This window comes from Cyclopterus lumpus, chromosome 22 (assembly GCF_009769545.1).
Source record: "Cyclopterus lumpus isolate fCycLum1 chromosome 22, fCycLum1.pri, whole genome shotgun sequence".
Taxonomy (NCBI): domain Eukaryota; kingdom Metazoa; phylum Chordata; class Actinopteri; order Perciformes; family Cyclopteridae; genus Cyclopterus; species Cyclopterus lumpus.
In genome coordinates this window covers 20,076,852-20,103,787 of record NC_046987.1, presented here as the reverse complement: position 1 = coordinate 20,103,787, position 26,936 = coordinate 20,076,852, and the positions used below count along the sequence as shown (strand labels likewise).

Sequence of the window (26,936 nt, the reverse complement as noted above, 5' to 3'; positions counted from 1 at the left end):
AAAGTGCTTCTCTGCTTGATTCAGGAGCATCTTTGCAGTCCTGCAAGTCACATTTCAAACGTTTTGGTGTCTTGAATGCTCGTATGCTAAATGCATACTGTGTGTGTGTGGGGGGGGGGGTATGGAATTGGAGTGGGACGGTTCACATGTTAGGCAGCAGGGGGCAGCAGTGCCGTGTTCATGGTGGTCTTCATCATCGTCTTCATCGTGGTCATTTCCTGACTGTGGGGGGGGGGCGAGCGTCTGTCCACTGCAGGTGTTCCGGGAGCGTTAGCGTCAACTCTCCCTCTCCTGTATTTTATTTTGAAAGGCACTTAAGTTGCGGCTCAGTGCTCTTAGTTTCTTCTTCTTCCTGTCTGTGCTAGTGTCGGGGAGGCGACGGCGTTCCCCCTCCCCGGAGACCCGACCTTAACGTCTAGAGGGCCGGAGCGGATCAGCGCCCCCCCGCCCCCCCCCCCCCCCCCCCCCCACGGCGCTCTAAACGCTGACGTCGGGTCTTTGTAGAAAAAAAAAAACCTCCTTTGGTGAAACTCAGACATATGAATGGTATGTGTGTTTGTTTTTTGCTGTGAAGGGCCAATTTGTATACATATGAATATATCAATATACATATTTTTAAAGCATTTTTGTATGTTTCAAAGCTGCTTTTTAACGTGTGTGTGTGTGTGTGTGTGTGTGTATCATGGAGGACTTTGGTGTTGTATGTGTGCATTTACGAGCCTACAGTTAAAGAGAGGCACAATGTCGTATCCCATGTCGTTGTTTTTCTTCTCCCATTCTCTCCGTAGGCAGTAACACTTAAACTTTGTTTTCTAGGTTTGTAAATGTTTTGATTTTTTTTTTTTTCTCTTCTTCTTCTTCTTCTTCTTCAGTTTTAATGTGTTTATGAACACGGTCTCATTTTAAGATACCTGGGATGAGAATAATAATAAAAAAATGTTTAAAAAAAAAAAAAAATACAAAGATGTAAACAAGCAACTGTGTACTCTAATGAGAATGAATCAACCTTTTAGCAGTAAGGAAGCTTCTCTGGTGCCTTACAAATAAAAGACGTGATTGAGAGTGCTCCTTGGTCTTGGGTTGGTCTGTTGGGGGGGGGCGGGGCAACATGAAGGTCATCATAATCACTCCATGTATGAAATGTAGCTTTTGGGAGCTTGATACAAATATTAAAGGTTTAGTTTGATAGTCAACTCCTCTGCAGCTTGATGGGATAAGTTGAGTCAACGCAGGTCAAAGGTCGTTATGTAACGAGGTGTTCATCCTGAATGATTAAGTCTGAATGTGACACATGTACAAGGTTTAATGGTCAGTTTATAACTATTATATTGTAATATACCTTTCATTACTGATGTGGAGAGAAGGTTTTCTTTCTTTCTTTCAGTACATGTAAACCAGACTTTGGCGTTTAATTTTTACTTTAAAAACCTTGTTTTCTTTTTTAACAAAATTAACCAAAACGCTGACAACGAGGAAGATCTCGGGTTAAATTAAATGGAGAGAAACTCCCATTCCTTGGGCGCTGAGGAATCCCACAGCGGCAGCAGCAGGTCTAGACACGACCCCCGGTGTCATTGAACTGCACACGGCAGAGGAAAAGAAAAGTATCGGCACAAATATAAAAAGTAAGCACTCGTAGACGTCATGCTGGCTAATATTTATGGAGAAAAACGAGTACATTATGTGCAGTTTCACAAACAGGTTACACATGGAATTAAAGAAAAAAGGGCGAGACGGGTCGGGAAGAGAAATTGTGGTTTTACAGACACTTGAAATTCAAATAAAAGTTATTGTTTACGTCTCTGGCCGTCCTTTTTCTTTGAGAGGAAGTGTGTGAACACCAAAGAAGAAGAAAACAAACAGAACAATGTCACAGCATGAGTAGTGGTGATGCATTCTTAAAAAGCTACACTTTTTATTAGATACAGAAGTTATAAACAATATAAAAATGTTAGCGCTATACAAAGAACATCACGTATATATATTGTTAAAGCAGTCCATCGTTACACGTGCACATATCTAAAGACACACACACACACACACACGTGGAAGGAGAAGGCAGATGTGTGATCAGCTCCAGTGTAAAAAAAAGAAAGTCTTATAACAGAACACATGCAGTCTCCAAGGTCGCGTCACTCTTTGCAAGGTCAGAAGGATTTTCCTTTTGGGCCGGTGTGTTGTTTGTATTTATTATTTTTTATTTTCAGATCTCTTTAGCGGTCTTTTCAGTTGAAGTCTCCGCCACAAATCTGAAATGTTTGTCTCATAAAAGCAGCACAAAAAAAACAACCGTATATATCATTGCACCCTATTGAACAGAACAACTCGTTTCACACACACACACACACACACACACACACACACAGTGGAGCTTCTGTTCCAACAGGTCTGGGAGTTGGAGTAGCTGTAGACCGGTTCTCTGGGTCCGGTCTGGATGAGGGTCTCCTGGTGGCCGCTGCGCACGCACACACACACGCGCGCGCGCGCGCGGCTCATACGGGACCGGAGTAGCTGTAGTGGTGGTTTCCGTGCTGCGGGTCCGGGGGCTGCGGGCTCGGCTTGCGCTCCAGGTGCTCGATCTCCTCCGCCGGGTCCGTGCACGGCGCGGGGCGCCGCTTGAAGAAGTCCGACACGTATCGGACCTTCAGGAGAGGAAAGAAGGAGGGAGGTAGGGAGGAGGTAGGGAGGGAGGGAAGGAAGGAAGGAGGGAGGGAGGTAGGGAGGAGGTAGGGAAGGAGGTAAGGGAGGGAGAGAAGGAGGGAGGTAGGGAGGAGGTAGGGAGGGAGGTAGAGAAGGGAGGGAGGTAGGAGGGAGGTAGGGAAGGAAGGGAGGGAGGTAGGGAGGAGGTAGGGAAGGAGGGAAGGTAGGGAGGAGGTAGGGAGGAGGTAGGGGAGGGAGGTAGGGAGGAGGTAGGGAAGGAGGGAGGAAAGGGTTTAAAAAGGACACACTAATGCGCGTGTGTGTGTGCGTGTGTGTGTGTGTGTGTGTGTGTGTGTGACCCTCAATCTTCCTCAAATCATAAAGTCAGGAAATATCTTCTTTTTTTTAAGTTAGTAAATATATACATTTGAACACTTAATTCATAGGAACACTTAGTTCCTATGAATCGCCACCTTAACGTGGTGGAGGAGTTTGAGTGGCTCAGTGATCCTGGGAGCTATGTTGTCCGGGGCGTCAGCCCCTGGTAGGGTCTCCCAAGGCAAACAGGTCTCGGGGGAGAGCCCAGACTAAGAGCGGTTCAACAAACCCTGATGATAAGCAGCCCACGGATTGTAGCCACCTTGCCCGGACAAGGGAAACCGGGGCACCCTCCCGGAGCCAGACCCAGGAGGGGAGCTCGTCGGCGAGCGTCTGGTGGCCGGGCTTTCGCCCATGGGGCCCGGTCGGGCTCAGCCCGAAAGAACAACATGGAGCAGCTGTCACCCTGTGGACCCACCACCCGCAGGGAGAATTATCGGGGTCGGGTGCTATGTAGACCGGGCGGCGGGCCAGGCGGGAGACCTGGGCGGGCCGATCGCCGGCAGCATAGACTAGCTCTAGGGACGTGGAACGTCACCTCACTAGCGGGGAAAGAGCCGGAGCTGGTGCAGGAGGTGGAGCGGTACCAGCTAGATATAGTTGGGCTCACCTCCACGCACAGCATGGGCTCTGGAACCAAGCTCCTGGAGAAGGGTTGGACTTTGTCCTTTTCTGGAGTTGCCCAGGGTGAGAGGCGCCGGGCGGGAGTGGGGATACTCACGAGCCCCCGGCTGAGCGCCGCTGTGTTGGAGTTTTCCCCGGGGAATGAGAGGGTCGCCTCCCTGCGCCTACGGGTTGCGGGGAGTAAGGCTCTGACTGTTGTTTGTGCTTATGCACCGAACAGCATTTCGGAGTATCCGGCCTTCTTGGAGTCGGTGGGAGGGGTCCTGGAAAGGGCGCCGCCTGCCGACTCCATAGTTCTCCTGGGAGACTTCATCGCTCACGTGGGCAATGACAGAGAAACCTGGCGGGGCGTGATTGGGAGGAACGGCTTGCCCGATCTGAACCCGAATGGTGTTTTGTTGTTGGACTTCTGTGCTAGCCACAGTTTGTCCATAACAAACACCATGTTCGAACATAAGGTGGCTCATAAGTGTACCTGGTACCAGAACACCTTAGGCCGGAGATCAATGATCGACTTTGTAATCGTATCATCTGATCTGCGGCCGTATGTCTTGGACACTCGGGTGAAGAGAGGAGCAGAGCTGTCAACTGATCACCACCTGGTGGTGAGTTGGATCAGATGGCGGGGGACTCGGCTAGAGAGACCTGGCAAGCCCAAACGTGTAGTGAGGGTGAACTGGGAACGTCTGGCAGAGGATCCTGTCCGGGAGGTCTTCAACTCCCACCTCCGGAAGAACTTCTCACAAATCCCGAGGGAGGCTGGGGACATGGAATCCGAGTGGACCTTGTTCAAAGCCTCTATTGTGGACGCGGCTGCTCGGGGCTGTGGCCGGAAGGTCATCGGTGCCTGTCGTGGCGGCAACCCTAGAACCCGGTGGTGGACACCGGGGGTGAGGGTAGCCGTCAAACTGAAGAAGGAGGCCTTTCGGGCCTGGCTGGCCCAGGGGTCTCCTGAAGCAGCTGACGGGTACCGGCGGGCCAAAAGGGCTGCAGCGACGATGGTCGCGGAGGCTAAAACTCGGGCATGGGAGGAGTTCGGGGAGGCCATGGAGAAGGACTTTCGGTTGGCCTCAAGGAAGTTCTGGCAAACCATCCGACGGCTCAGGAAGGGAAAGCAGGGTCTACCCCAGGCTGTTCTCAGCAGGGGGGGGGAACTGCTGACCCGGACTGGGGACATCGTCGGGCGGTGGAAAGAGCACTTTGAGGAACTCCTAAACCCGGCCAACATGTCCCCCGGAGAGGGGGCAGCGCCGGAAGACTTTGGGGTGGATTCACCCATATCCCTGGCAGAGGTCGCTAAGGTAGTCAAAAAGCTCCTTGGTGGCAAGGCGCCAGGGGTGGATGAGATCCGCCCTGAGATGCTGAAAGCGCTGGACATTGTTGGGCTGTCTTGGTTGACACGCCTTTTCAGTGTCGCATGGGGGTCGGGAACAGTGCCCATGGACTGGCAGACCGGGGTGGTGGTTCCCATCTTCAAGAAGGGGGACCGGAGAGTGTGCTCGAACTATCGTGGTATCACACTGCTCAGCCTCCCGGGAAAAGCTTATGCCAGGGTGCTGGAGAGGAGGCTCCGACCGCTTGTCGAACCTCAGATTCAGGACGAACAGTGCGGATTCCGTCCCGGTCGTGGAACAGTGGACCAGCTCTTTACCCTCGCAAGATTACTGGAGGGGTCCTGGGAGTTTGCCCAACCAGTTTACATGTGCTTTGTAGACCTGGAGAAGGCTTTCGACCGGGTCCCTCGGGGGTTTTTGTGGGGGGTGGTGCGGGAGTATGGGGTGCCGGACCCGTTGGCACGGGCCATCCGGTCTCTGTACGCCTGCAGTAGGAGCTGTGTTCGTCTCCTCGGTAGTAAGTCAGACACGTTTCCGGTGGGTGTTGGCCTCCGCCAGGGCTGCCCTTTATCACCGGTCCTGTTCGTGACCTTCATGGACAGGATATCTAGGCGCAGCCAGGGGGCGGAGAGGATCCGGTTCGGGAGTCTCGGGATCGCCTCTCTGCTGTTTGCGGATGATGTGGTCCTGTTTGCCTCCTCGGACCGTGACCTCCAGCATTCACTGGGGCGTTTTGCAGCCGAGTGCGAAGCGGCAGGGATGAGAGTTAGCACCTCCAAATCTGAGGCCATGGTGCTCTGCCGGAAACCGGCGGATTGCTCCCTCCAGGTGGGGACAAACTGCCTACCCCAAGCGAAGGAGTTCAAGTATCTCGGGGTCTTGTTCACGAGTGAGGGTAAGGTGGAGCGGGAGATCGATAGGCGGATCGGTGCGGCTGCAGCAGTAAAACAGGCACTGTACCGGTCCGTCTTAGTGAAGAGGGAGCTGAGCCGGAAGGCAAAGCTCTCCATTTACTGGTCGGTCTACGTTCCAACCCTCACCTATGGTCACGAACTCTGGGTCGTGACCGAAAGAACGAGATCTCCTGATACAAGCGGCCGAAATGAGCTTCCTCCGTAGGGTGGCCGGGCTCAGCCTTAGAGATAGGGTAAGGAGCTCGGACATCAGGGGGGAGCTTGGAGTCGAGTCGCTGCTCCTTCGTGTCGAAAGGAGTCAGCTGAGGTGGTTCGGGCATCTAGTTAGGATGCCTCCTGGACGCCTCCCATTAGAGGTTTTCCGGGCACGTCCAACTGGTAGGAGGCCCCGGGGAAGACCGAGGACACGCTGGAGGGATTATATCTCCCTGCTGGCCTTGGAACGCCTCGGGATCCCCCAGAATGAGCTGGAAAGTGCTGCGGGTGAGAGGGAAGCCTGGGTCGGCCTGCTGAACCTGCTGCCACCGCGACCCGACCCCGGATAAGCGGGTGATAATGGATGGATGGATGGATATATATATATATATACACACACACAATACATCTGAAAAATGCCCTTTTTTGTGAATAAGAAAAATATATAAATAACTTGTTTTCTTGCAAAAGGCTATTTGTTAAGGATACCCAACACATAATACAAAATACCCCCAAGATAGGAGGGTTCCCCCCACTTCTTGGCTCTCATCCGGGTCTTTAAAACCCGGAACCAGAACCCCTTTGAACACAAGCGCCGCCCCCCCCCCCCCGCCCCCCGTTGCACTCACGGTGAGGACGGCGATGAGCGCCCCCTGCAGGAGCCCCACCACCACGTCGCTCCAGTGGTGCTTGTAGTCGGACACGCGCGTGTAACCCACGTAGAAGGAAAACGCGACCAGGAAGAACTGGATGGTGGGTCGCACCAGGCGCGTCCACTTGCCCTGCATCCGGGCCTGCACGTAGAGCTTGACACGCACAAACACACACATGAATGGGGTTAAATCAACTTGTATATGAATTTTAATTGTAGATTCGTATTTTTTTTTTTAGGAACCTCTACTCATTGAAAATGTTTAAAAAATTGGACAATAACTAAATTCAGTTTTATCTTCTTATATATAAAATAAAATGGAAAAATACAAAATAATGTTTTATTCAGGCTTAGATTCTCATGGAGAATATTAAATTGTTTTAGCCACAACATTCTGAGGATAAATAATGTAATATTTTGGGATTGTTTACTTATAATAAATAATAATACATTTAATCTATATAGCGCTTTTTAAGGTACTCAAAGACTTTGGAGCTAAATCCAGGCCAATAGTTTAGTTCATTTGAAAAAAAAGATTTGAAGCTGAAAATTCAAGTTTTGGTCTTGAACATTGAAAAATTCAACAATGTATTCGAAATAAAATTAAAAAAAGTGTATGAAAAGCGTTGTTGGTTTGAATATAATTTAGATTCAGTTATGGTTTTTTTTTTTCGAATAAAATATATTTTTTAATTTTTCAGTAGCAGATTTCATGTTTTCAACTTTCAATCTTTTTTTCGAATCTTTTTTTCACTTTCAGATCGTTTTTTTTCCAGGTTCAGACTTTTGGCCGGGACAACAACAACATATAGAACATAGAGCACACAACCACACATTAGGTGGGTATTTAAAAAAATATAAATATTAAAACGCAGATGTTAAATCACTCTCTAAGATGTTTTGAATACATTATAACTTTGTTTTAAAGCACACCATCCTGAGACTTTCTTGTACTACATAATATTTAAATAAAGTGTGTCGCTGACGTCATGAAGTCCTAATAATGTGCGGAAAAGAAAAAGTTTCACGAAGTTGTTGAAGACGCCATCTTCCGGCTATTGTGCAGCGTGTAAATAATGAAACAATGATGTTTCCATGGCGACTGTTTTGAGTCACTTGTGGGTGAAATATTTGTATAAAAAAAATAATTAAAAAAAGACATTTCCAAGCTACAGAAATTCTCAAGCGAAGAATAGGAGGAGGAGGAGGAGGAGGAGGAGGAAGAGGAGGAAGAGGACGCACTCACCGACAAAAAGAGCATGCAGTACATCCCGAAGGACGAGTGGCCGGAGTAGAACGACAACCTGAGGGGCACAACGACCAATTAAAAACACACAATTCATGACCAACATCCACATCATCAATAAAAATGATTATTGTCCCATTAGGATTCTGTTAATATGGTTCAAATTGAGCCATTCTAACAAAAGTAAAACAATTAAAACGGGACCACTTCTTTGTGTTCTCCATCACATCCCTGAAGAAATCCCTTGTGTTCAATAATCAAACACTTGAATGGTCGAATCCATAAAACACACGCCTCCGTCTCTATACACCTTCCGTTCTCGGTCACCTGGATTCGGTGACGTTGCGGTGGTAGCCGGTGCAGTTGATCTGCAGCACGTATCCGCTGCAGCCCACCGGGCCGCACACGGCCAGGAAGTTGGGACGAGGGCGACCGATGGTGAACTTGGCGAGGTCGGTCAGCGACTGGCTGACGGCCGCCCCGAACAGGTAGGTGCCGACCACCTTGTAGAGCGCCGACAGGTAGTGGTTGAACTGGGAGTTGGAGTGGAGGCGCTTCGTGTGCACGAGGTAGGCCTCTCCCGTGGTGATCTGGGGGAGCACAGGGGAGGGGTTTTAACGGTTGTTTGGGATCCTTTTTTTTGGGGGGGGGGGGGGGGGTCTTTTTTATGTTTTCCCGGAGAAGAAGAAGTCGGGACTGACGATGACGATGGAGCAGGTGATGGTGACGGCGGCCATTGCTCCGTGGGAGATGGTGTCCCTCCTGTAGGGGTAGCTGATGCTCTCGTCGTCGCAGTAGATTCCTCTCTGGTACGGGCTGAACATCAGCGTGAGGATGGCCGAGGGCAGAGCGGCTAGAGGAGGAAGAGACACAAAAAGATTAGATATTACTTTATTCATCCCCAGGGGGAAATGTCTTTGAAGCAGCAGCAGCAAATAGAATAAAATAAATTTTTTTTAAAAATAGCAGGGCATATTGCATTTAAGAATTTAAAGAAAAATTGGATACAAATTAAATATGTATACAGTATAAATGACCTACAATAGGTTGGAGAGCCATTAATGTGTCATGTAAAAAATACATAATATTATAGTAAGCCATAGACATACATTGCATACATTTAATACCTCGTTTCTCAAAGTGAATTGAAGCTTTTTTTTCTTGCTTTTTTTTGAGGACAGACCGGCAATTTCAAGTGGAAGTGAAAAGATTGTTTTTGGTTTTGCACGTGCACTCCCCGCCCCCCCCCCCCCCCCCCCCCACGTGCACTTTCCCCCCCTCCCGACGTGCGTCCCTCGATTGTACGCCGCAACACAAAAGAGACGCGGCTCCAGGAAACGGCTGAGAACACACGGACGGCTAAAATCGTTGAGCTTCTTGTGGTCGAGTCCATTAATGTGTCGTCGGTGGAGCTCGGTCACCTCTACAAAGGGGGCCGCACCGTGACCTTTGACACCGGGGCACCGCTCACACGACCGAGGGCATGGGAGCCGAGCGTTGAAACCGGGACAGCTTGCAACAACAAATAGGTTTTTTTTTTTTTAACGCGTCGTTGTTAAGTGACATTTTAACACTTTCTCTGTCAGTGCAAAAAAAAGAGGACTCAAGAGTTCATAAATCTGTCTCCTGAATCTGAGCCGGGGACAATGGGGCCGATCAGGACTGGGGGAACCTAAAAGGCTTTTTCCTGTTTTTCCTCCCGAGGAGCTCGTCGCCGAACTACGGTTACCCACTACTTGGGAAAACTCTAACGAGACTCAATGGACACTCAAGGTCAACGCCCAAACATAACCATTAGAGGTCATTGCCCAACTTAACCATTAGAGGTCAACGCCCAAACATAACCATTAGAGGTCATTGCCCAACTTAACCATTAGAGGTCAACGCCCAAACATAACCATTAGAGGTCAACGCCCAAACATAACCATTAGAGGTCATTGCCCAACTTAACCATTAGAGGTCAACGCCCAAACATAACCATTAGAGGTCAACGCCCAAACATAACCATTAGAGGTCATTGCCCAACTTAACCATTAGAGGTCATTGCCCAACTTAACCATTAGAGGTCATTGCCCAACATAACCATTAGAGGTCAACGCCCAAACATAACCATTAGAAGTCAATGAACAACCTTAACCATTAGAAGTCATTGCCCAACCGTAACCATTAGAAGTCAATGAACAACCTTAACCATTAGAAGTCATTGCCCAACCGTAACCATTAGAAGTCAATGAACAACCTTAACCATTAGAAGTCAATGAACAACCTTAACCATTAGAAGTCATTGCCCAACCGTAACCATTAGAAGTCAATGACCAACCTTAACCATTAGAAGTCAATGAACAACCTTAACCATTAGAAGTCAATGACCAACCTTAACCATTAGAAGTCAATGACCAACCTTAACCATTAGAAGTCAATGAACAACCTTAACCATTAGAAGTCAATGAACAACCTTAACCATTAGAAGTCAATGACCAACCTTAACCATTAGAAGTCAATGACCAACCTTAACCATTAGAAGTCAATGACCAACCTTAACCATTAGAAGTCATTGCCCAACCTTAACCATTAGAAGTCAATGAACAACCTTAACCATTAGAAGTCATTGCCCAACCGTAACCATTAGAAGTCAATGAACAACCGTAACCATTAGAAGTCAATGAACAACCTTAACCATTAGAAGTCAATGAACAACCTTAACCATTAGAAGTCATTGCCCAACCTTAACCATTAGAAGTCATTGCCCAACCGTAACCATTAGAAGTCATTGCCCAACCTTAACCATTAGAAGTCAATGAACAACCGTAACCATTAGAAGTCAATGAACAACCTTAACCATTAGAAGTCAATGAACAACCTTAACCATTAGAAGTCAATGAACAACTTTAACCATTAGAAGTCATTGCCCAACCTTAACCATTAGAAGTCATTGCCCAACCGTAACCATTAGAAGTCAATGAACAACCGTAACCATTAGAAGTCATTACCCAACCGTAACCATTAGAAGTCAATGAACAACCTTAACCATTAGAAGTCATTGCCCAACCGTAACCATTAGAAGTCATTGCCCAACCGTAACCATTAGAAGTCAATGACCAACCGTAACCATTAGAAGTCATTGCCCAACCGTAACCATTAGAAGTCATTGCCCAACCGTAACCATTAGAAGTCATTGCCCAACCGTAACCATTAGAAGTCATTGCCCAACCTTAACCATAATAATTGCGTAATTTAGGGAAGGTAATTTTAACCCGATGTCAAGTGTACAAATGCGGATGTCTACTGGTCCAGTGTGTGAATTCAGTGTTTTCTCTTCTTTGCTTCCGATTCTACCGACATGAGAGCGAATGCCACGAGACGAGACGTTTTTTTTTTCCTCATTGAAAGATAATATATTTCCCACGAGAGGACGCCCTCCACTTCTCAAGAGTTCATTACTCCAGCAGGTCATGCGCGCCGGCCGCTTTCTCTTTTGAAGAGAGGCCCGGGCCGCTGTTTATTCTGCAGGGTGCAAGCATAACATTTAGATAAGAGGCCGCCGCTGCTGGTTTGACACGAGTCTCTGGTGGCTACACATTGTCCACTCACATCGCGCCGACCCGGCCGAGTCGGGCTATGGCCTTCAACACACACGCACACACACACACACACACGCACACACACACACACACACACACACACACACACACACACACACACACACGCTCCATCGGCCTCTGGGGGCCGAGCCCAGAGAGAGTTCCTATTATCGGAGTGTGACCGACTGCTTTTATCTGCCATTATTCCAGAAGGCCTTTTTTTTCTTCCTTCCTCTAGTGGGGAGGTCTCCTCTCCCAGGGGGTGGGTGGAGCCGAGGGGGGGGGGGGGGGGGGGGGCAGAGGTTCGTTTCCCAAATTTACAAACAAATATGCAGCTTTTTTTTTTTTCCTCCCGGGAGAAAAATACCTCATTTGTATGTGCTGCGAAATTTGCTTTTTCTATCAGTGTTCTCAGTTTATTTAGGTAATATCAGATCACACACACTATAGTCTCATAATAATGTGTTTTAGTCATGTAGTTACCTTCTTATTCTTCCTTTCAATCCATCCTTTCCTTCTTAAACTAAAAATCGGAAACATCTGAGAACACTGGAGTGTTTTACCTGATAAAAGGGGAACCAACAACTTTAAAACCTAACCTTCCCATACGTTTCACCTTCTGATACCTGCAGCAGTTTCTTTTCCTCTATTCACTTTTCAGATAATGTAGAAATGAGTTCAACCTCCTCGGTAACAGAGAGAACATGGGAGGGACGAGGGGGAACGTATTGTCTTACGCTTTCACAATCTCTTCCCATTCCACTTTGAGAAAATAAACACGCTGGAATTTGGGATCGGACACGAGGACAAGTTGCCCTTGACCTTTGACCCAGCGGGAAGTGGAAAGCGTTCCTGTTATTCAGCCCTCAAGATGAGTCCATCGATGAGACATTGATGGGAAACAGGTAACCGGGCTGAAGGAGTCCTGAAACTGGTGCTCCACGTCACGGAAAACCACAATATTTGACTCCTTCTTTATTTTTTATTTTCTCTGTGCGCTCCATAATGGCCGTCATTGTTCTTCATCTTTTCGTGGGCGTGGGGGGGGGGGGGGGGGGGGGGGGGGGGGGGGGTAATCTTCTTGTAAACCTTGTTGAAAAGAAAAGCGCATCACTTCCTGTCGGGACTTTTCCTGGGAAAGTCCAACCCGACACTGGATGTAGAAAGACATTTTCCTGGGAAAGCAGCCTTTGGAGTGTGAGACCTTCGAGCAGCATTGCGTCATCGACTGTGTTGCCAACGAGGAGTTTTATGTTTCTGATTCATTTCTGGGCTTTTGCAATAAAAAAAACAACAAAAAAAAAAAAATAGATTTCATTGAAAATAGTTGATGTGAATCCAAAGCCCGTCTTTTCTCTTTTTCTTTCTCAACATTGCGAAACATTTTCCAAAAAGGTCCCGTTTAAAAGAATCTGACACGCGTGTGCCACGGTCGTCTTTCACGGCGAGGTCAAAAGGTCAACGCGCGTTGTTAACGTACGCAATGGTGATACGTTAAACGGGGTGGCGTGGGGACGAGGCGCTGAACGCTCTCTGAAGAACTGAAATATGTTGAAGGAGTCGAGAACAACAATCATTTCTCACCGAAGAGGGAAAAGTGACTTTGACCTTTCAAAAATAAATAAATATAAATCCTTCTTCCTCTCACATGAAACCACGCAAACCTTCATTTTCACACAGGAACGCCGAAGCAGAAGTCAACAATTCCAACTTGACTTTGACACACGTTTGGCAGTCAGACTGTGTGTGTGTGTGTGTGTGTGTGTGTGTGTGTGTGTGTGTGTGTGAATTTAACTAGCGGCAGAGACAAAAAGACACCGCTTGTCAGTCACAAATACTTTGCTCCGAACCTGTGACGAGACACACACACACACACACACACACACACACACACACACAAAAAGACATTTTAAAAAAGAGACGTCACCTTTGGACTCTGGGAACATTTAACGGGCCTCTCCAACGCCGGAGTGCGTTACTCCGCTCTCATTGTTGCACATGAACGCCACATAATCATTTAAGCCTCTGGCACGCAATAAAGTTCTCTCTATTCCATTTTGCTATTTGTCTTTAGACCACACGATTAATCTATTAAATAGGAAAATGAATCACCAGTTTAATTTATGCCGCCCCCCCCCCCCCTTAATAAAAGCACATCTATATTTTAGAATATGTGCAACAAAATGTACTAATCCTTCGCGGTATTCTATGATGGTAACCATCATAAATAGTATATTTATATTTTAAAAAAACTCACTAATGACACAACTGGACAATGAACTCTGCTCTCTTTAAAAGAATCTTTTGCCCCTCTCGACCCACTTTGTCCTGCACCAACAGACAGACAGACAGACATATATACATATATATATATATATAGAGAGAGAGAGAGATATAGATATATATATATAAATAAATATTGCTAAATTAGAAAATGCATGCTCCATCTTTAAAGTGGGGGACAGTAAATAAAGCTGTGTTAACTTGCTTGTGGGGGAGTGAGGCCTCAAAGCTCACTAATAGTTACCGGCCTGAGGTCATATGACTAACATGTGAATTTTCAGAATGACTGGTATTTGCTTTTAAGTTTTAAGGAAGGGGGCGACCTGAACCTCCCCACATGGCACACCATGTGAACACATGAGGAAGATAACACTACATGATTAGGGGGTAAAAAACTGGTCGGAATACGTCACTTCTTGGCCTCATCGTTAGACTTGCGTAACAACCCCGAAACATTGGCAATATTTAGTTTAAGAACAGGCGTGCGCGCGTGTGTGTGTGTGTGTGTGTAGTGATAACAAATAAGGGCAGGATGGAAGTTAGGCTGCAGAGGGGAAGAGGGAGAAATAAAACACTGAGCAGAATCACAGGATCCTTCACAATCAGGACACTCAGCACATTCTTGCCCCACACACACACACACACACACACACACACACACACACACACACACACACACACACACACACACACACACACACACACACACACACACACACACACACACACACACACACACACACACACACACACACACACACACACACACACACACACACACACACACACACACACACACACACTTTTAGATTGGGGATCCAACCTGATGTCAGTTTGCCCTCCACACTCCTAAGTTAAAAGAAAAGAAATGTAAGGACTTACTTACTTACCAGAAAAGAATATTAATTTTAATAAACAACGAGTGATGTTTTGTCAATCCCAAAAGTCTGAAACACTAAAAATATTCAATCTGCTAATGGAAGACAAGGAAATTAAGACTTTTATGATATTAGAGGAGCTAATATTTGGCATTTTTGCATTGAATTAAAAGAGTTTCCTTAAGTACAGATGTGATCCCGATAGATTAAATGTACAATATCTGAGTTTATTAGTACTGACATCTCAATTGACTGTTTTAAAAGTTGCTCAATTGGATTTACTGTAAATGTAAAATAAGATAATATGAAAGAAAATATTAATAATTCTCATCACCCACCTCCAATCATTCATAAATGATACACTTTCACTTTTAGAGGGCTGAATACTAAATGATGAATACATGAACTGGAAGCTCGGTCAGCTAAATAAATGAAATGTTTTAGTTGAGATGTCACAACTGCTCTCCTTAATGAACCATTACGTCATTTTAGGAATTTAGTCCCAAACCAATTAAGACATGACTGGATCAGCTAATTATGACCATTAACAGCTTTACCGAGCTCATCCCTAAAGTCTGAACTCTTTCTTTCTCCCTCAAAATGCACACACACACACACACACACACACACACATTCCTCCCTGTCAGTCAACAGATGATCTACAAATGTTTCTTGTTGCCGTGCGCTGGGATTCCTCTGCAGGCCGCTTCATGGTTTTCACCCCTTAACAAAAAGAAAAGCCTCTAAAAAAAGAAGATAAAGTCGAGAGGAGGAGGAGGAACGAACATCTGACGCCCTTCATCATCTCAACGAGAAGCTCACGTCGGCGTCGTGACACAAAACACCTGGAAGATGTCAGACTCTGGTAATGGACTCTGTCTCTGGAGTCCACGAGCGAGTTGCAACAAGTTGTTTTGTTCCCCCTACAGTAGTCAAACACACACACACACACACACACACACACACAAAGAGCCCCACAGGGACACACACACACACACACACACTTTCCAAAACAGGATTTTAACTGTCACGCAGAGAGAGATTCATGACAATGATCTTTGCTCCCACTAAACCCTTCTTTTAAAAGAGAGGGGCCACAGGCTGCAGGAAGGACAGAATGTGCCTACTAAAAAAAAATAACCACGAATGTACACACAGATTCATCACAACAACAACAACAACAACAACAAAAGAGACAGCTGGAGATGCACAAGCTGCACTTTGTGGGTTTACTTCCACACAAACACAACACGACCTAGTCCAAGACTGAGTGCATCATCGGCCTCCCAGAGCCAGGGAGGGGGGGGGGGTGGGGGGGGGGGGCTTCAGGGGAGAGAAGTCACGTGACAAATCAGAGATTCTTCCTCGGTGTTGGGAAACACTCGGCGCGTCTTGTTTGAACAAGATAGGGGCCGCTGATGGCGACTCCACGGTCGGACTGCGTACACTCGACATCACGGGCGAGAGATATAATAATAATAATAATAATAATAATAATAATAATAATAATAATAAATATCTTGTAAAACCTGCAGAGATGTCACGAAAAACAACAAGTGGATGATGACCTGCGATAGGTCTGTAAAATCGTGCGCGCGTGCATGTGTTGGACAATCCCGCGCGTCACCGTGCACTTTTTGTTGTTGCTTTCACCCCCTTTTTTTTTTTCTTTTTTTTTTTAATATAGTTTTGGAGAAAATACAAAGAGCCAAATGAACGCAGAGCCGCGTGAACACAATCAGATGTTCAGCCATGTTGCGGAGAGAGAGAGAGAGAGAGAGAGAGAGAGAGAGAGAGAGGGGGGGGGGGGTGTTGAGCCACTCACCCACAAAGACACACAGAACATCCACCGCGATCAGGATCCACTTCTTTCCTGGCTCTGTCATGTCTCTCATTAATACAATTGTTTTTTTTTAAAGAAGAAGGAGAAGAAAAGAAAAGAAGAGTTGTGTAATTTTAGGAAACGCCTGGAGTTACTGTGGAGGAAAGTGACTATCGGGGACAGGTCGACCTGCTCGTTCTTCCGGCTTCGCTTCTCTGTGTACCTGCCCGCCCACCTGTCTGTCTGTCTGTCTGTCTGCCCGTCTGCCTGCCTGCCTGCGTGTCTGTCTGTCTGTCTGTCCTGTGCGCTGTTTCAGGTGAGCAGCGGAGCGCTGCGTGCAGCTGCGTGCGTGCCCGGCCTGCCTTTTTACGCACAGGGGAGGGGGCGCGTCTTTCCGCAGAAGCTCCAGTTTGGGCACATCCTACTGGCTCAGGAACGCCCTGGCCTGGAGGAGGACACGCCCTCTTTCTCTCCCTACTTTCTCTTTTTCTACCTTTGGGTCTTAAATCCATGCAGAGGGTTAATTAACCTTTTAGGTAAAGATATGACATCTCAAACACCTCATATGTGGTATATTAATATAGTAACATTAGAGCCAGATTAAACAGTTCGATTACCAATGGACACAAGTATTTGAGGGCTATATTCACACCGAACTGATTTATAATTTAAGTATTTAGCAACAGAATAGTATTCTTCTTTGGGTAGATAACTATCACTTATTCATGTCTATATTATAGAAATCTTTTTTTAATCAAGGAAAACTAAAAATTAGGGATTATACAATGAAGGCGAAGACATCTTTGTGGTAAGTAAAAAACAAAAGTTGACTTTTTTACCATTCCCTACTTTTCTTGGCAGAAAAATATGGGCATAACAAAGGAGATATCTCTTTAAAGAGGCATACTGTTCATGAGTTGAGGAAAAAGTTGATCCATAATCAATGCAAGACAGTTTTTCTTGCCACTGGGAGATTTACCCAAAGACTCCTCATCTTTCACTTCAGTTTATTTTATATAGGCTATAGTTTATATCTTCAGGCTTTTCCACCCACAGAAGACATTTTGAGATAAGATTATTTAATAAATGTAATATTGGCTGGAACCAATAACAAACTAGAAATAACAAAAACACATCATGAAACGGTCACAGTGGCGCAAACATGCACAACAATCACAAATAATAGGGTCCATAAAAACTATTCAAAGCCCTTGGATTTTTTGTTCATGTTTTGTTTTGTCATATTCAAACTTGCAAATAAAGTTATGGTTTGATGTTTTGAGAAACATGCTAATTGGCTTTCTCGCCGTTAGTTACAGGAAAAGATCCACACGTCGTGACTTTACAGTGAATACGAAGCTACGGCCGATTAGCTTAGCATAAACTGCTAAGCCATGGGAACCAGCAAATAAAGCGTCACAATTTATGTTGTGCATCACTCAGCAAGCAAGACAATACGTGTATTTCACAAAATGTCTAATATTCCTTTAAAGAATGTTTAGATACTCGACAAAAGAGAACAAAAAAAAAAAAAAATCATACAATTTGTTTCTGACAAAACCAAGACATTTTTAATTAAAAAAATAAATAGAAAAAAAAGGACAAAGGGGGGTGTGCATATTGTTTTTAATGGACACTGTAATAAAACACATGTTTTAATTCCCCGGCGTGAAACTAAACAGCGGCGGTGACGTAAGTCTCAAAAAGTGACGGAAGGTTTTCCAGTTGCAGCGGCTCACTGTCTCCACCTAGCGGGCGCACCACGTCACTGACGGCGCTTCGCTGCCAGAGGTAGAAAAGAAAAGGGGGGGGGGGGGGGGCTTCGACACAGCTTCTGCTTCACCCTACAAGGTCATTTTGTGAGTTGAAACATTACAGAATGAAAACTTATTATAAAATGATGTGCCAGATGTGCAAAGTAGGTTAAAAAAAAAAGTAAAAGTCCGACACTGAACTTTGAGGAGACGTGTTTGTGTCGTTTTAGACACACACACACACTTATATTTGCATGTCAGAAGGCAAGCTTTGGTTAATCAACCCGAATGGGCTATGCTTTAGTTTAGTAATAAGGTGGTGTTAATGTTTTGAATGCAACACAGTGTGTGTGTGTGTGTGTGTGTGTGTGTGTGTGTGCGCGTGTGTGTCACTCACCTCTGGCCAGATGGTTTGCTGTCGTGTAGTTGCGGATGAAACCACGCAGCAGCTCCACAGGTGCAGGACTCTGCTGCACCGCCACTTGTTTCACAACAACTCATCTGGTTAAATCAAGTATTAATATAAAAGAGCTATAATGTAAACAAGCTGCTGCACAAGAGAGGAAAACATCTGGAACCTAAAATGGAGGCTTGGGGGGGAAGAACCCTAAAATAAGCTGAAAACCACATATATGTTTGACACATGGCCTTCTGCTAACTGGGCAGAAGGCCCAAAAAACACCATTAATTCCCTGAAAGTCGAGTAATTAAGAATACACATATTTCAAGAAGGAGCCGTCCACATGCGTCTATTTATTGGAGAGATAATCATGGACACATTTCTGAACAGATCGAGTCCACTCAACGGTGCACGGAGCTCGTCCATCGCGCTCTCAGCTGGTAATAAAGACGCTTCGGTGCGGTTCCAAAGCTGGGGTTCGTGGTCCGGAGCAGGGTCGTGGAAATGTCGTCGCGGAGGTCCGAAATGAGGAATTGATTCCACAATGTATTTAGGATGTGCTGTTGTCCCCATGTGTACATTCAAGTAAGAGGCCTTTATCGTGTTTGTGTACAAGGAGAAAGAAAAAAAAAAAAAAGACGACAACTTTGATCCCATGAGGGGAAAAAAAGGGGAGAACGCCAACCGGCCCTCATCGGTCATAGTTGGAGCTACACTTGCGAGGCAGAGGGAGGCAGAGCTGTCGTACCCGAGGAGAGGGGCCGGCGGCGCGGGCCGCCTGGCTGACGGCGTACGGGTCGTACCCCTCAAACAGAGCGGTCCTCTCTTTGGGACCGGACAGCTGGAGGAGCCTCTGGCCCGCCGCAAAGTTTCTGGCCGCTCGGGAGACGGACCAGCACGCCGAGCGCTCGCCTTCGAACTTGGGGTGGTCGTGCTTCGGGGCTGAAGAAGAAGAAGAAGAAGACGAAGAAGACGAGAGCGATCACGTCAAACGAACCGGGCGGAGCAGATATATCGGAGCAGACTTACTGGCGAGTAGCTCGATGTGTGCTGAAGCTTTGCAGGGTGTGAGGGTCACGGTCACGGCCTTGGACTTTGGGCCGGAGTCCTCCGGAACCGGCCTTCTTTTTGGTCGGGCAAGCTGGCATGTTCGTGGAGTGGCGACCGCCGTCTGCGTCTCTCTGTTCAACTACGAATCACAGTGCAGGACACGAATGAGATTATATAATCACACACACACACACACACACACGAAAGAAAGCGCCTTCAACAATAAACAAGGCACTGAGCTTGAAGGCCTCTGAGTCCAGTTGCCAGACGTTCTACCGACAGCTGGCAAAGTTAGAAGACTTGTTACGTGGCGTCACTGAAAAGCTTCCCGGCTACCTCGTGATGTACGGTGTGTGTGTGTGTGTGTGTGTGTGTGTGTGTGTGTGTGTGTGTGTCTCACGGCGGCGAGGAGCGGGCGCTCCGGCTGCCAGTCGGCCGTGGGGGCCCGAGGTCGAGCCAGGTGGAGCAGGCGATCGGAGGCCACGGCACGGAGAGCCGGTTCACTGACCTCCCAGACGGGAGGAAGTCTGGAGAGAGGAGAAGAGGAGGAGAGGAGGAGAGGAGAGGAGGAGAGGAGAGGAGGAAAGTGAGTGAGAGGAAAAGGTGACGAACATATTAAAAAAGGATGAGGAAAGAGGGAGGGAGGGTTAGTGCCGTGGAAATAAGACGTTATACTGAATTTATCTCCATGAGAAAGGAAGGAATTTAAATCTATGCCACAAATAAAGAGAATTATACTATTATAAAAACAGAAAAGGGGAATCATAAACATACAAAATATCAAAGAGTCTTGAAAAAGAAGTCACATGAAGATTAATTGCGTCATTTACGTCATTTGCGTGTAGAACTTTTTACTTGGACAGAGCTCCGACCAGCGAGGGGTTAACTCTACAAAAGGAAAAAACAACAACAACAACAACAATGATGCACAGCGTCACAGAACAACAGTGAGGGTTTTGTAGATGAAGGAACCGGTGGAGACAGACCAGTTCTGGTGGTGGATCCAGTCTTCTCTGGTGGGAGCTGGTCCAGCCAGTAGACCGAACGACTGGAAGATTAAAAAAGAGAAAGAGAGAGAGAAAGAGAGAGAGAGAGAGAAGAGGCCTCGTCAGAGAAAGAGGGAGACGCAGAGAGAAAGAGGGGGTTCGGTTCTGGCCTACCGGTCTGGATATCCGAGTCGGTTGGGTTTGGGTTGAGCGAGTTGGCGCGTCTGAGTTGCCATGGAAACCGGTTGAAGCTGATAAGGAGGGGGGGAAACGAAGCATATCACTGGTGGGATTCATCACGTAATACTTATCGACCTTCACAAACAAACAATAAACAGTGTGCGTGAGGAGAATTCAATAACAATGACTATCATATTAATAATAATAATAATAATATCATCCAGAACATTTTTATAATAGATTACCTTCCACGGGGAAAGCGGTTTTCAGAACGGGCTTTTGGAAATATGGTCTTGCATTTACATGATATATTTACATAGTGAGGCATTTAATTCTGTTAGGGGAAGGAGGAGCATTGATTTTTACATCTTTAACTCTGTGGTTGAATCTTCTTTGTGGGAAAAAAACAAACATTTTCAGACACATTAATATTTTAAGACACGTCTTTAGTCGTTTAAAACCATTTATCAAACTAAAAGCTGGTTTCAAGCTTTGTGAGAATACGTCGGTATGAATTAAATACGTTGGGCTCTGTGACTGTTGGTCAGATAAAACAAGCAATCAATGGATTCACCTATAAAATATCAACGTCATGGAGGAAATAACCACTAGTTTCAAGCCTCCTGTTGGTACGACAACACAACCACGTGTATAATAAAACATACACAACGCATTTAAAAATCGGCATCCGATAAACACGCAGAACAAATGGAACAGATGGCGGTTCATCTCCCGCGGGTTACCTGCTCCGTGCCTCGCTCTCCTGTGGTGCCACCGACACCTGCCGGTTGCTAGGGGATCATGATACAAACGAGCCTCTTCACATTTTAAACTTACCTCAGCACAGGGACCAAAAACAATGCGTCTCATATGCAGAGAAATGCCCATTTCACAATCATTCATTTAAAAAAATCCAGTGACGCACAGACTATTTAAAAACAACACACCTTTTATTTCCAAAAAAAAAAAGAAGGGACATTTAAATTCTTATAAAAACAGAACAGTAAACAAAAGCTCCTTTAACAGTCGTGATCACAAAGCCAATATAATTACTGGAGTTATGATCCTCTAAACTAGCATTGCAGGCTACCAGGTGAAATTATACACACACACACACACACACACAGATATATAACCGTCACAGTTTGTGGAGCGTTTGGTTTTGAAGGATGATCGTCGTGTCGTTCGCAGTTACAGCATTTTTAAAAACAGTTCCTTCTTTACGGTCTACATCTAGTTTTAAAATCGGCTCCATCTTTCTTTCCTTTGTCTTCACCAAGAAAAGATCAAAACAACGTCTGCCTTGCGTCTGGAAGCTTAACCGAGAAGAGAAAACTCTATAATCCCTCAAGTGATCTGGTATATTTCTGCTCTACAGACACATCTCCATGCAGTATTCTGTATATTATTTTACCTAAAAGTAAGCTACCGAGCTTAATATCATTGATAACTGATTTTCAGGAGTCCGTGGTATGAACATAAAAAGAGGATTTCAGTGACGACACCAGTTCACAGACGATATTCACCGAGGCACTGAGCTCCAGTGTAGCTGTTGGGCTAATGGAGTAGTCCAATCTCTTGCGGGCAGTTCAGGAAATTTTTTTTTTTTAAAAAGGCATGTAGGAAGGAAACTAGTGTAAATATTGATTATACATTGTATTCAGTAGCACCAGGAGGAAGGGCGTGTGGGCGGGGTCGGTGTCAGAGGGTCTGCACCGTGACCGGGTACAGTAGGGACATGTGTTCGGCTCCTCTGATATGCAGCTTGTGTGTGGTGTAGTAGTGGATGACCTCGGGGATGGTGGCGAAGGGGGGGCTGTTCTCCCCGAGCACGTAGCGGCCCTCTGCAGAGCGAGTGAACTTCATGTGCATGAAGCCCTTACAGCTCCTGAGAGAGGGAGACGGGAGGGAGGGCATCATTAGTGTCAGAACACACATTCGTAATAAAAAGACAAATATGTCCTCGTGTGTGTGTCCAGTGAGACCATAATTGAGCTACGCCTGTGCAGGTGTGATTATTGTTATTATTAAAAACGCACTCGGAGAGAGAAGAAGAGGCACGGAGGAAAGAAAAGAGCAGCGCGCATAACACAACACGGTGGGAAGAGAGTTCATCTGTGATTCAGACGATACGAAATACATTTTAATTGAATTATGGGGGGGAAATGGTGAACAATTCAAAGTTAACTGACGCAAAAACAGATCAGGTCATTTCTCAAAACACAGTGCACGCGGCATCTCGTCCTTTAAGGGTCTGCAATGTTTCAAATCAAGAGTGTGAGGAGGATTTTTAATGTGAAATACAGCAGGAGGCCGATTTTCTACCTGAGTGAGAGCGAGTAGTCGTTCCGGCAGGTCTGGCTGTTCCTCACCAGGTACGAGTTCTCCTTGCACAGAGTCAGGAGACTCTCGGCCTCCGAGCGGCTCAGGGACCCGTGGTACCACCTGCAAAGGGGGGGGTTAACTTTATTCCACGAGGTAACTCACGGACCGTCTTCACCCACATGTCAAACCGGAGTGGCTTCTTCACTCTAGACCTCAAGGTGCGGATGTTTGTGGTTGAGACGCACAACAACGACGGAGTGAGAAGCTTTTTACATTCGCAAAACTGATATTTATCTTTAAATCGATGTGCAAAAGAGGTGTAGTCAACTGCCCCAACAAGAAGGGGAATTAATGAACAACAATTAAATAATGTCGTGCTGAATTAATGAAGCAAAAAACTAATAAATCTGTGTGATTATCAGATTTAAATGTGCTGAGCAATTTTTTTATGGAAAATCCTTTTTTGATGCCCGATTCGTAACTCTTTTTTTTTTTTTGCTTTAAAATTTGTATTCATCCATCATATTTCAAAGCAAAACAATGAATTGAGAGTCATTATAATAAATAAAAAAATATAATGAGACATAACAAAACCCCAGAACTGCCTTGTTTTTAAATTAAAATACTACGAATGACTTAATACTCATATTCCAACATCGTAAAGCTTTCTCCCAGTTTTAATAAACGGGCAGTTTGGACCCATTTGAAACCGCCATCTTTAAACATTTGCACCCGTCCACTCACACTTGTCTCTCTAGTGGCATGTTTGGATCCACTCTCTCTCCCAGGCGAGGAGGCGTGTCACCAACCAGAAGGAGTGTAGTCGAGTCGGCTGTGGACGACGTGGTGCCCGTCTTGGTGAGCCGGGTCTGCTCCGTCTGAGCTCGTGAGCGCTCCCTTTCTGCCCCTTCAAACTGGACTATGGCCACACAGAAATATACAGTAGGTTAGTTTAAAAAAAAAAAAAAAAAAACCATACACACTTGACACCGATTTTAAATGTATACCAGGACAATGCCAGTTTACCTGCGAGAGCTTTCGATATGTCGTCCTTCTTCCACTCCCAGGGCTGGTCGTACTCGTCAGCGGGCCTCTCGTCATCCTGAGGCAGCCTGCTCTCTCTGCCGTCCATCAGGGCGAATCCAACCTCAACCCTCGGAGTTTGTTGTGGAGCAGCGGCAGCAGCTCGGTGGTAGTGATGAGGCTGCTCCTCGTACGGGTTATCGTATAACTGGCCGCCGTCGGCACTCCCAGACCTGTTATTCATAATGCTGTGCTGCAGTTCTGCACAGTAAACAAAAAAAAGAGTGAAAAGGGGACTTTAAAAATACAAAACGTTGCCTAGAACTGAAAATATGGAGCCACAACAGAGAAAAACATCTTATAACAAACCTGAGATAATCCGCTGGGCTTCAAATGGCTCCATGTAGCTGCAGCAGTCTGTTGATGCAGATTTGGGCTCCCAGTTTGGTCGGCCTCTTGGGTCTAGACGGACATCAAATGGATCAGAGTAGTCGGTGTCAGCGTCCAACGCTGCCGGGGCAGAAGGAATCACCTTGGGGGGGGGGGGAGAGAGAGAGAGAGAAACTATAAGCACCTTACAAATGAATGAACTGGAAATATAACCCTGTTTGTGAATCTATGCGTGTGTGAGAGAAAATGAGTAACCAAAATGAGATCAAAGCAAAAGGAATAAAATGAGCAAAACCAAAGGAAAGTAAAAGCAGAAGACAAATAAAAACAGTCCTTACAGGTTCCTCTTGAATAGTCTCAGGATTTAGGGGCACTTTACAGCAGCCAAACTCCTGAGAGTCCACTTTAATAAGTCTGTGCTTGGGAGACACCACTTTCACCTGGAACATAACCACATAAACACAACTTTTAAATGTTCAGAAATCACCTCAATACTCACTGTCAAAGGGAGATCCAGGAGAGAAGACTATGGTTTATTTTAATTTAAACACTTACATGACTGTAAAAAGATGCATGTCATACCTCCACGCCGTTGGGCAGCAGTGAACCGAATGCAGGGAAAGAGGGCAGGCTCACTGTGGCACTGCTGGGGCTGAAACCACCATTCTGATGCTCCTTATCAGAGCGTTGATACGGGTCCTCGAAGTCTAGCTCCTTCTGAGCTCTGTAGGCCCTCAGAATCTCACTTTCACTGTAATCTGGCCTGGGGGGCTGTGGAGGGTCACGCCTGGTGCCAAGGTTGAGGTAGTCCTTCAACCACTTTGCCATGGATCTGGGAAAGAAGAACGGATAGTTTAGAATAATTAAGGGTGACGAAAGTGATGAAACGCTTCGACATTTCAGCCCTTCCGTAAATAGTTTGGAGGTTCTTGTGGAACTGTAACACGTACGTACATTTCCCATCAGGGGCTCAATAAAATCTCAGTTTCACAAATGTTTTCTATATTCTAAAATCGGACAAGAGTCTTTTTCTTTTCCGTTTTTACACAAGACTACAATATCTTGCAAGACATAGCTACTGGTTGAACTGTTAAAAAGGGAATAAAGTTGTCACCTTACGGTAAAAGTTAGATTTGTAACGCGAGCCCCAAGAAAGAAATAATGCAACACCAACCAAATGCCAAAACAGTAACATGGAGTTGGGCCTATTTAAAGGTCTTATACATAAAGCTGGATTTGGTTTACTTTGGTATGTAGGTTAATATCATATGCACTTTGCTGGAGTTAATGACCATGTTCTGAGATATAAACAAGGTGTGAGCATGAAATCAACAAACAGCTAAACAAAAAGATTTTTTTTTTTTTTTTTTTTTTTTAAGAACAAAGGTCAGCAAATCACAGCAACCATTGGCAAGAGCTAGTTAGCATCAGGGGGGTGAATGGGGGGCTTCTCATCAATCACCCAACGTTTTTCATCATAATAATAAAGCTAGATTAAGGGGAGCGTACTTCAACACCATCAGCACCAAGCTAAATAGTTGACACATACCGCTGATGTGTTATTAGTTATGAACAAGTAAAAAGTGTTAAGGTGATGCTAGCCGTCCAATTGATGGTCAACGCTGAGTAGCTAAAAAGCAGCTAACCTCGACGCGTCAGAGCAGTTAACGTCAACGGCTAAACGTTTACGGCTAACCTGTACGAACGTCAACGGCTAAACGTTTACGGCTAACCTGTACGAACGTCAACGGCTAAACGTTTACGGCTAACCTGTACGAACGTCAACGGCTAAACGTTTACGGCTAACCTGTACGAACGTCAACGGCTAAACGTTTACGGCTAACCTGTACGAACGTCAAGGGCTAAACGTTTACGGCTAACCTGTACGAACGTCAAGGGCTAAACGTTTACGGCTAACCTGTACGAACGTCAAGGGCTAAACGTTTACGGCTAACCTGTACCAACGGCTAAACGTTTACCAGTTAACGGTTAAACGTCTACCAACGTTGCTTCTTCACGCTCACCCTCTCTCTCTTCGCATTGACGGCTCCCCGTAGCAGATATGTCCTCCAGCTCACCATCCGGCGGGGTCGTCGTTAACGTCGTTTGGACCTAAAAAAAATAAAACATTGTTAATCCGTGAAATCCGTTCCGCTTCCGAAGCCAAGCGGGTCAGTCAGCTAAAGTTAGCCGGAGCAGACGAGACCGTGGAGGAGGCTCTGCCCCGACACAACACTCGCTGGCGGACGGTCTTAAAGGGGCAGTGAGAGGGTTTTTTGGT

At 45.9% G+C, this 26,936-nt stretch overlaps 4 protein-coding genes across 4 annotated transcripts in view; 1 reads left to right on the top strand and 3 right to left on the bottom strand.

Annotated features, from left to right (window-relative positions):
• LOC117751334 (TLE family member 5-like) overlaps window positions 1-1,065 on the top strand; it is a 7,850-nt gene extending 6,785 nt beyond the window's left edge. Inside the window, exon 7 of the mRNA XM_034563137.1 lies at window positions 1-1,065. This exon is cut by the window's left edge and continues 1,783 nt beyond it. The gene's annotated coding sequence lies outside the window, so the exon portion shown is untranslated.
• A 580-nt stretch (window positions 1,066-1,645) lies between these two features.
• plpp2a (phospholipid phosphatase 2a) lies at window positions 1,646-16,921 on the bottom strand. Its single transcript, XM_034563136.1, has 6 exons — window positions 16,551-16,921; window positions 8,685-8,836; window positions 8,311-8,573; window positions 7,984-8,041; window positions 6,715-6,891; window positions 1,646-2,642 (listed from the first exon to the last, which is right to left on the bottom strand). Exons 1-6 carry the CDS (start codon window positions 16,618-16,620, stop codon window positions 2,493-2,495), a joined length of 870 nt encoding a protein of 289 aa, XP_034419027.1. The 5' UTR covers window positions 16,621-16,921; the 3' UTR covers window positions 1,646-2,492.
• A 2,112-nt stretch (window positions 16,922-19,033) lies between these two features.
• Window positions 19,034-21,774, bottom strand: theg (theg spermatid protein). Its single transcript, XM_034563556.1, has 7 exons — window positions 21,661-21,774; window positions 20,912-20,988; window positions 20,738-20,799; window positions 20,582-20,639; window positions 20,152-20,278; window positions 19,731-19,890; window positions 19,034-19,643 (listed from the first exon to the last, which is right to left on the bottom strand). Exons 2-7 carry the CDS (start codon window positions 20,971-20,973, stop codon window positions 19,393-19,395), a joined length of 720 nt encoding a protein of 239 aa, XP_034419447.1. The 5' UTR covers window positions 20,974-20,988; window positions 21,661-21,774; the 3' UTR covers window positions 19,034-19,392.
• A 71-nt stretch (window positions 21,775-21,845) lies between these two features.
• Window positions 21,846-26,912, bottom strand: LOC117725175 (SH2 domain-containing adapter protein F-like). Its single transcript, XM_034525189.1, has 8 exons — window positions 26,680-26,912; window positions 25,238-25,487; window positions 24,994-25,095; window positions 24,635-24,797; window positions 24,269-24,526; window positions 23,987-24,161; window positions 23,243-23,362; window positions 21,846-22,805 (listed from the first exon to the last, which is right to left on the bottom strand). The coding sequence occupies exons 1-8, from the start codon at window positions 26,694-26,696 to the stop codon at window positions 22,619-22,621; spliced, it is 1,272 nt and encodes a 423-aa protein (XP_034381080.1). The 5' UTR covers window positions 26,697-26,912; the 3' UTR covers window positions 21,846-22,618.
• Window positions 26,913-26,936: the final 24 nt, after the last annotated feature.

Coding starts and splice junctions, on each gene's coding strand:
- plpp2a (XM_034563136.1), bottom strand. CDS start 16,620: ATGAGAGACATGACAGAGCCAGGAAAGAAGTGGATCCTGATCGCGGTG. Junction 8,574..8,684: donor TCACCTGCTCCATCGTCATC/GTCAGTCCCGAC, acceptor GTGCTCCCCCAG/ATCACCACGGGAGAGGCCTA. Junction 2,643..6,714: donor CGCTCATCGCCGTCCTCACC/GTGAGTGCAACG, acceptor CCTCTCCTGAAG/GTCCGATACGTGTCGGACTT.
- theg (XM_034563556.1), bottom strand. CDS start 20,973: ATGGCAACTCAGACGCGCCAACTCGCTCAACCCAAACCCAACCGACTC. Junction 20,640..20,737: donor TGGATCCACCACCAGAACTG/GTCTGTCTCCAC, acceptor TTCCTTTTGTAG/AGTTAACCCCTCGCTGGTCG. Junction 19,644..19,730: donor ACACATCGAGCTACTCGCCA/GTAAGTCTGCTC, acceptor CTTCTTCTTCAG/CCCCGAAGCACGACCACCCC.
- LOC117725175 (XM_034525189.1), bottom strand. Junction 25,096..25,237: donor TGCTGCCCAACGGCGTGGAG/GTATGACATGCA, acceptor GTTATGTTCCAG/GTGAAAGTGGTGTCTCCCAA. Junction 24,162..24,268: donor CATATCGAAAGCTCTCGCAG/GTAAACTGGCAT, acceptor GTGTGGCCATAG/TCCAGTTTGAAGGGGCAGAA.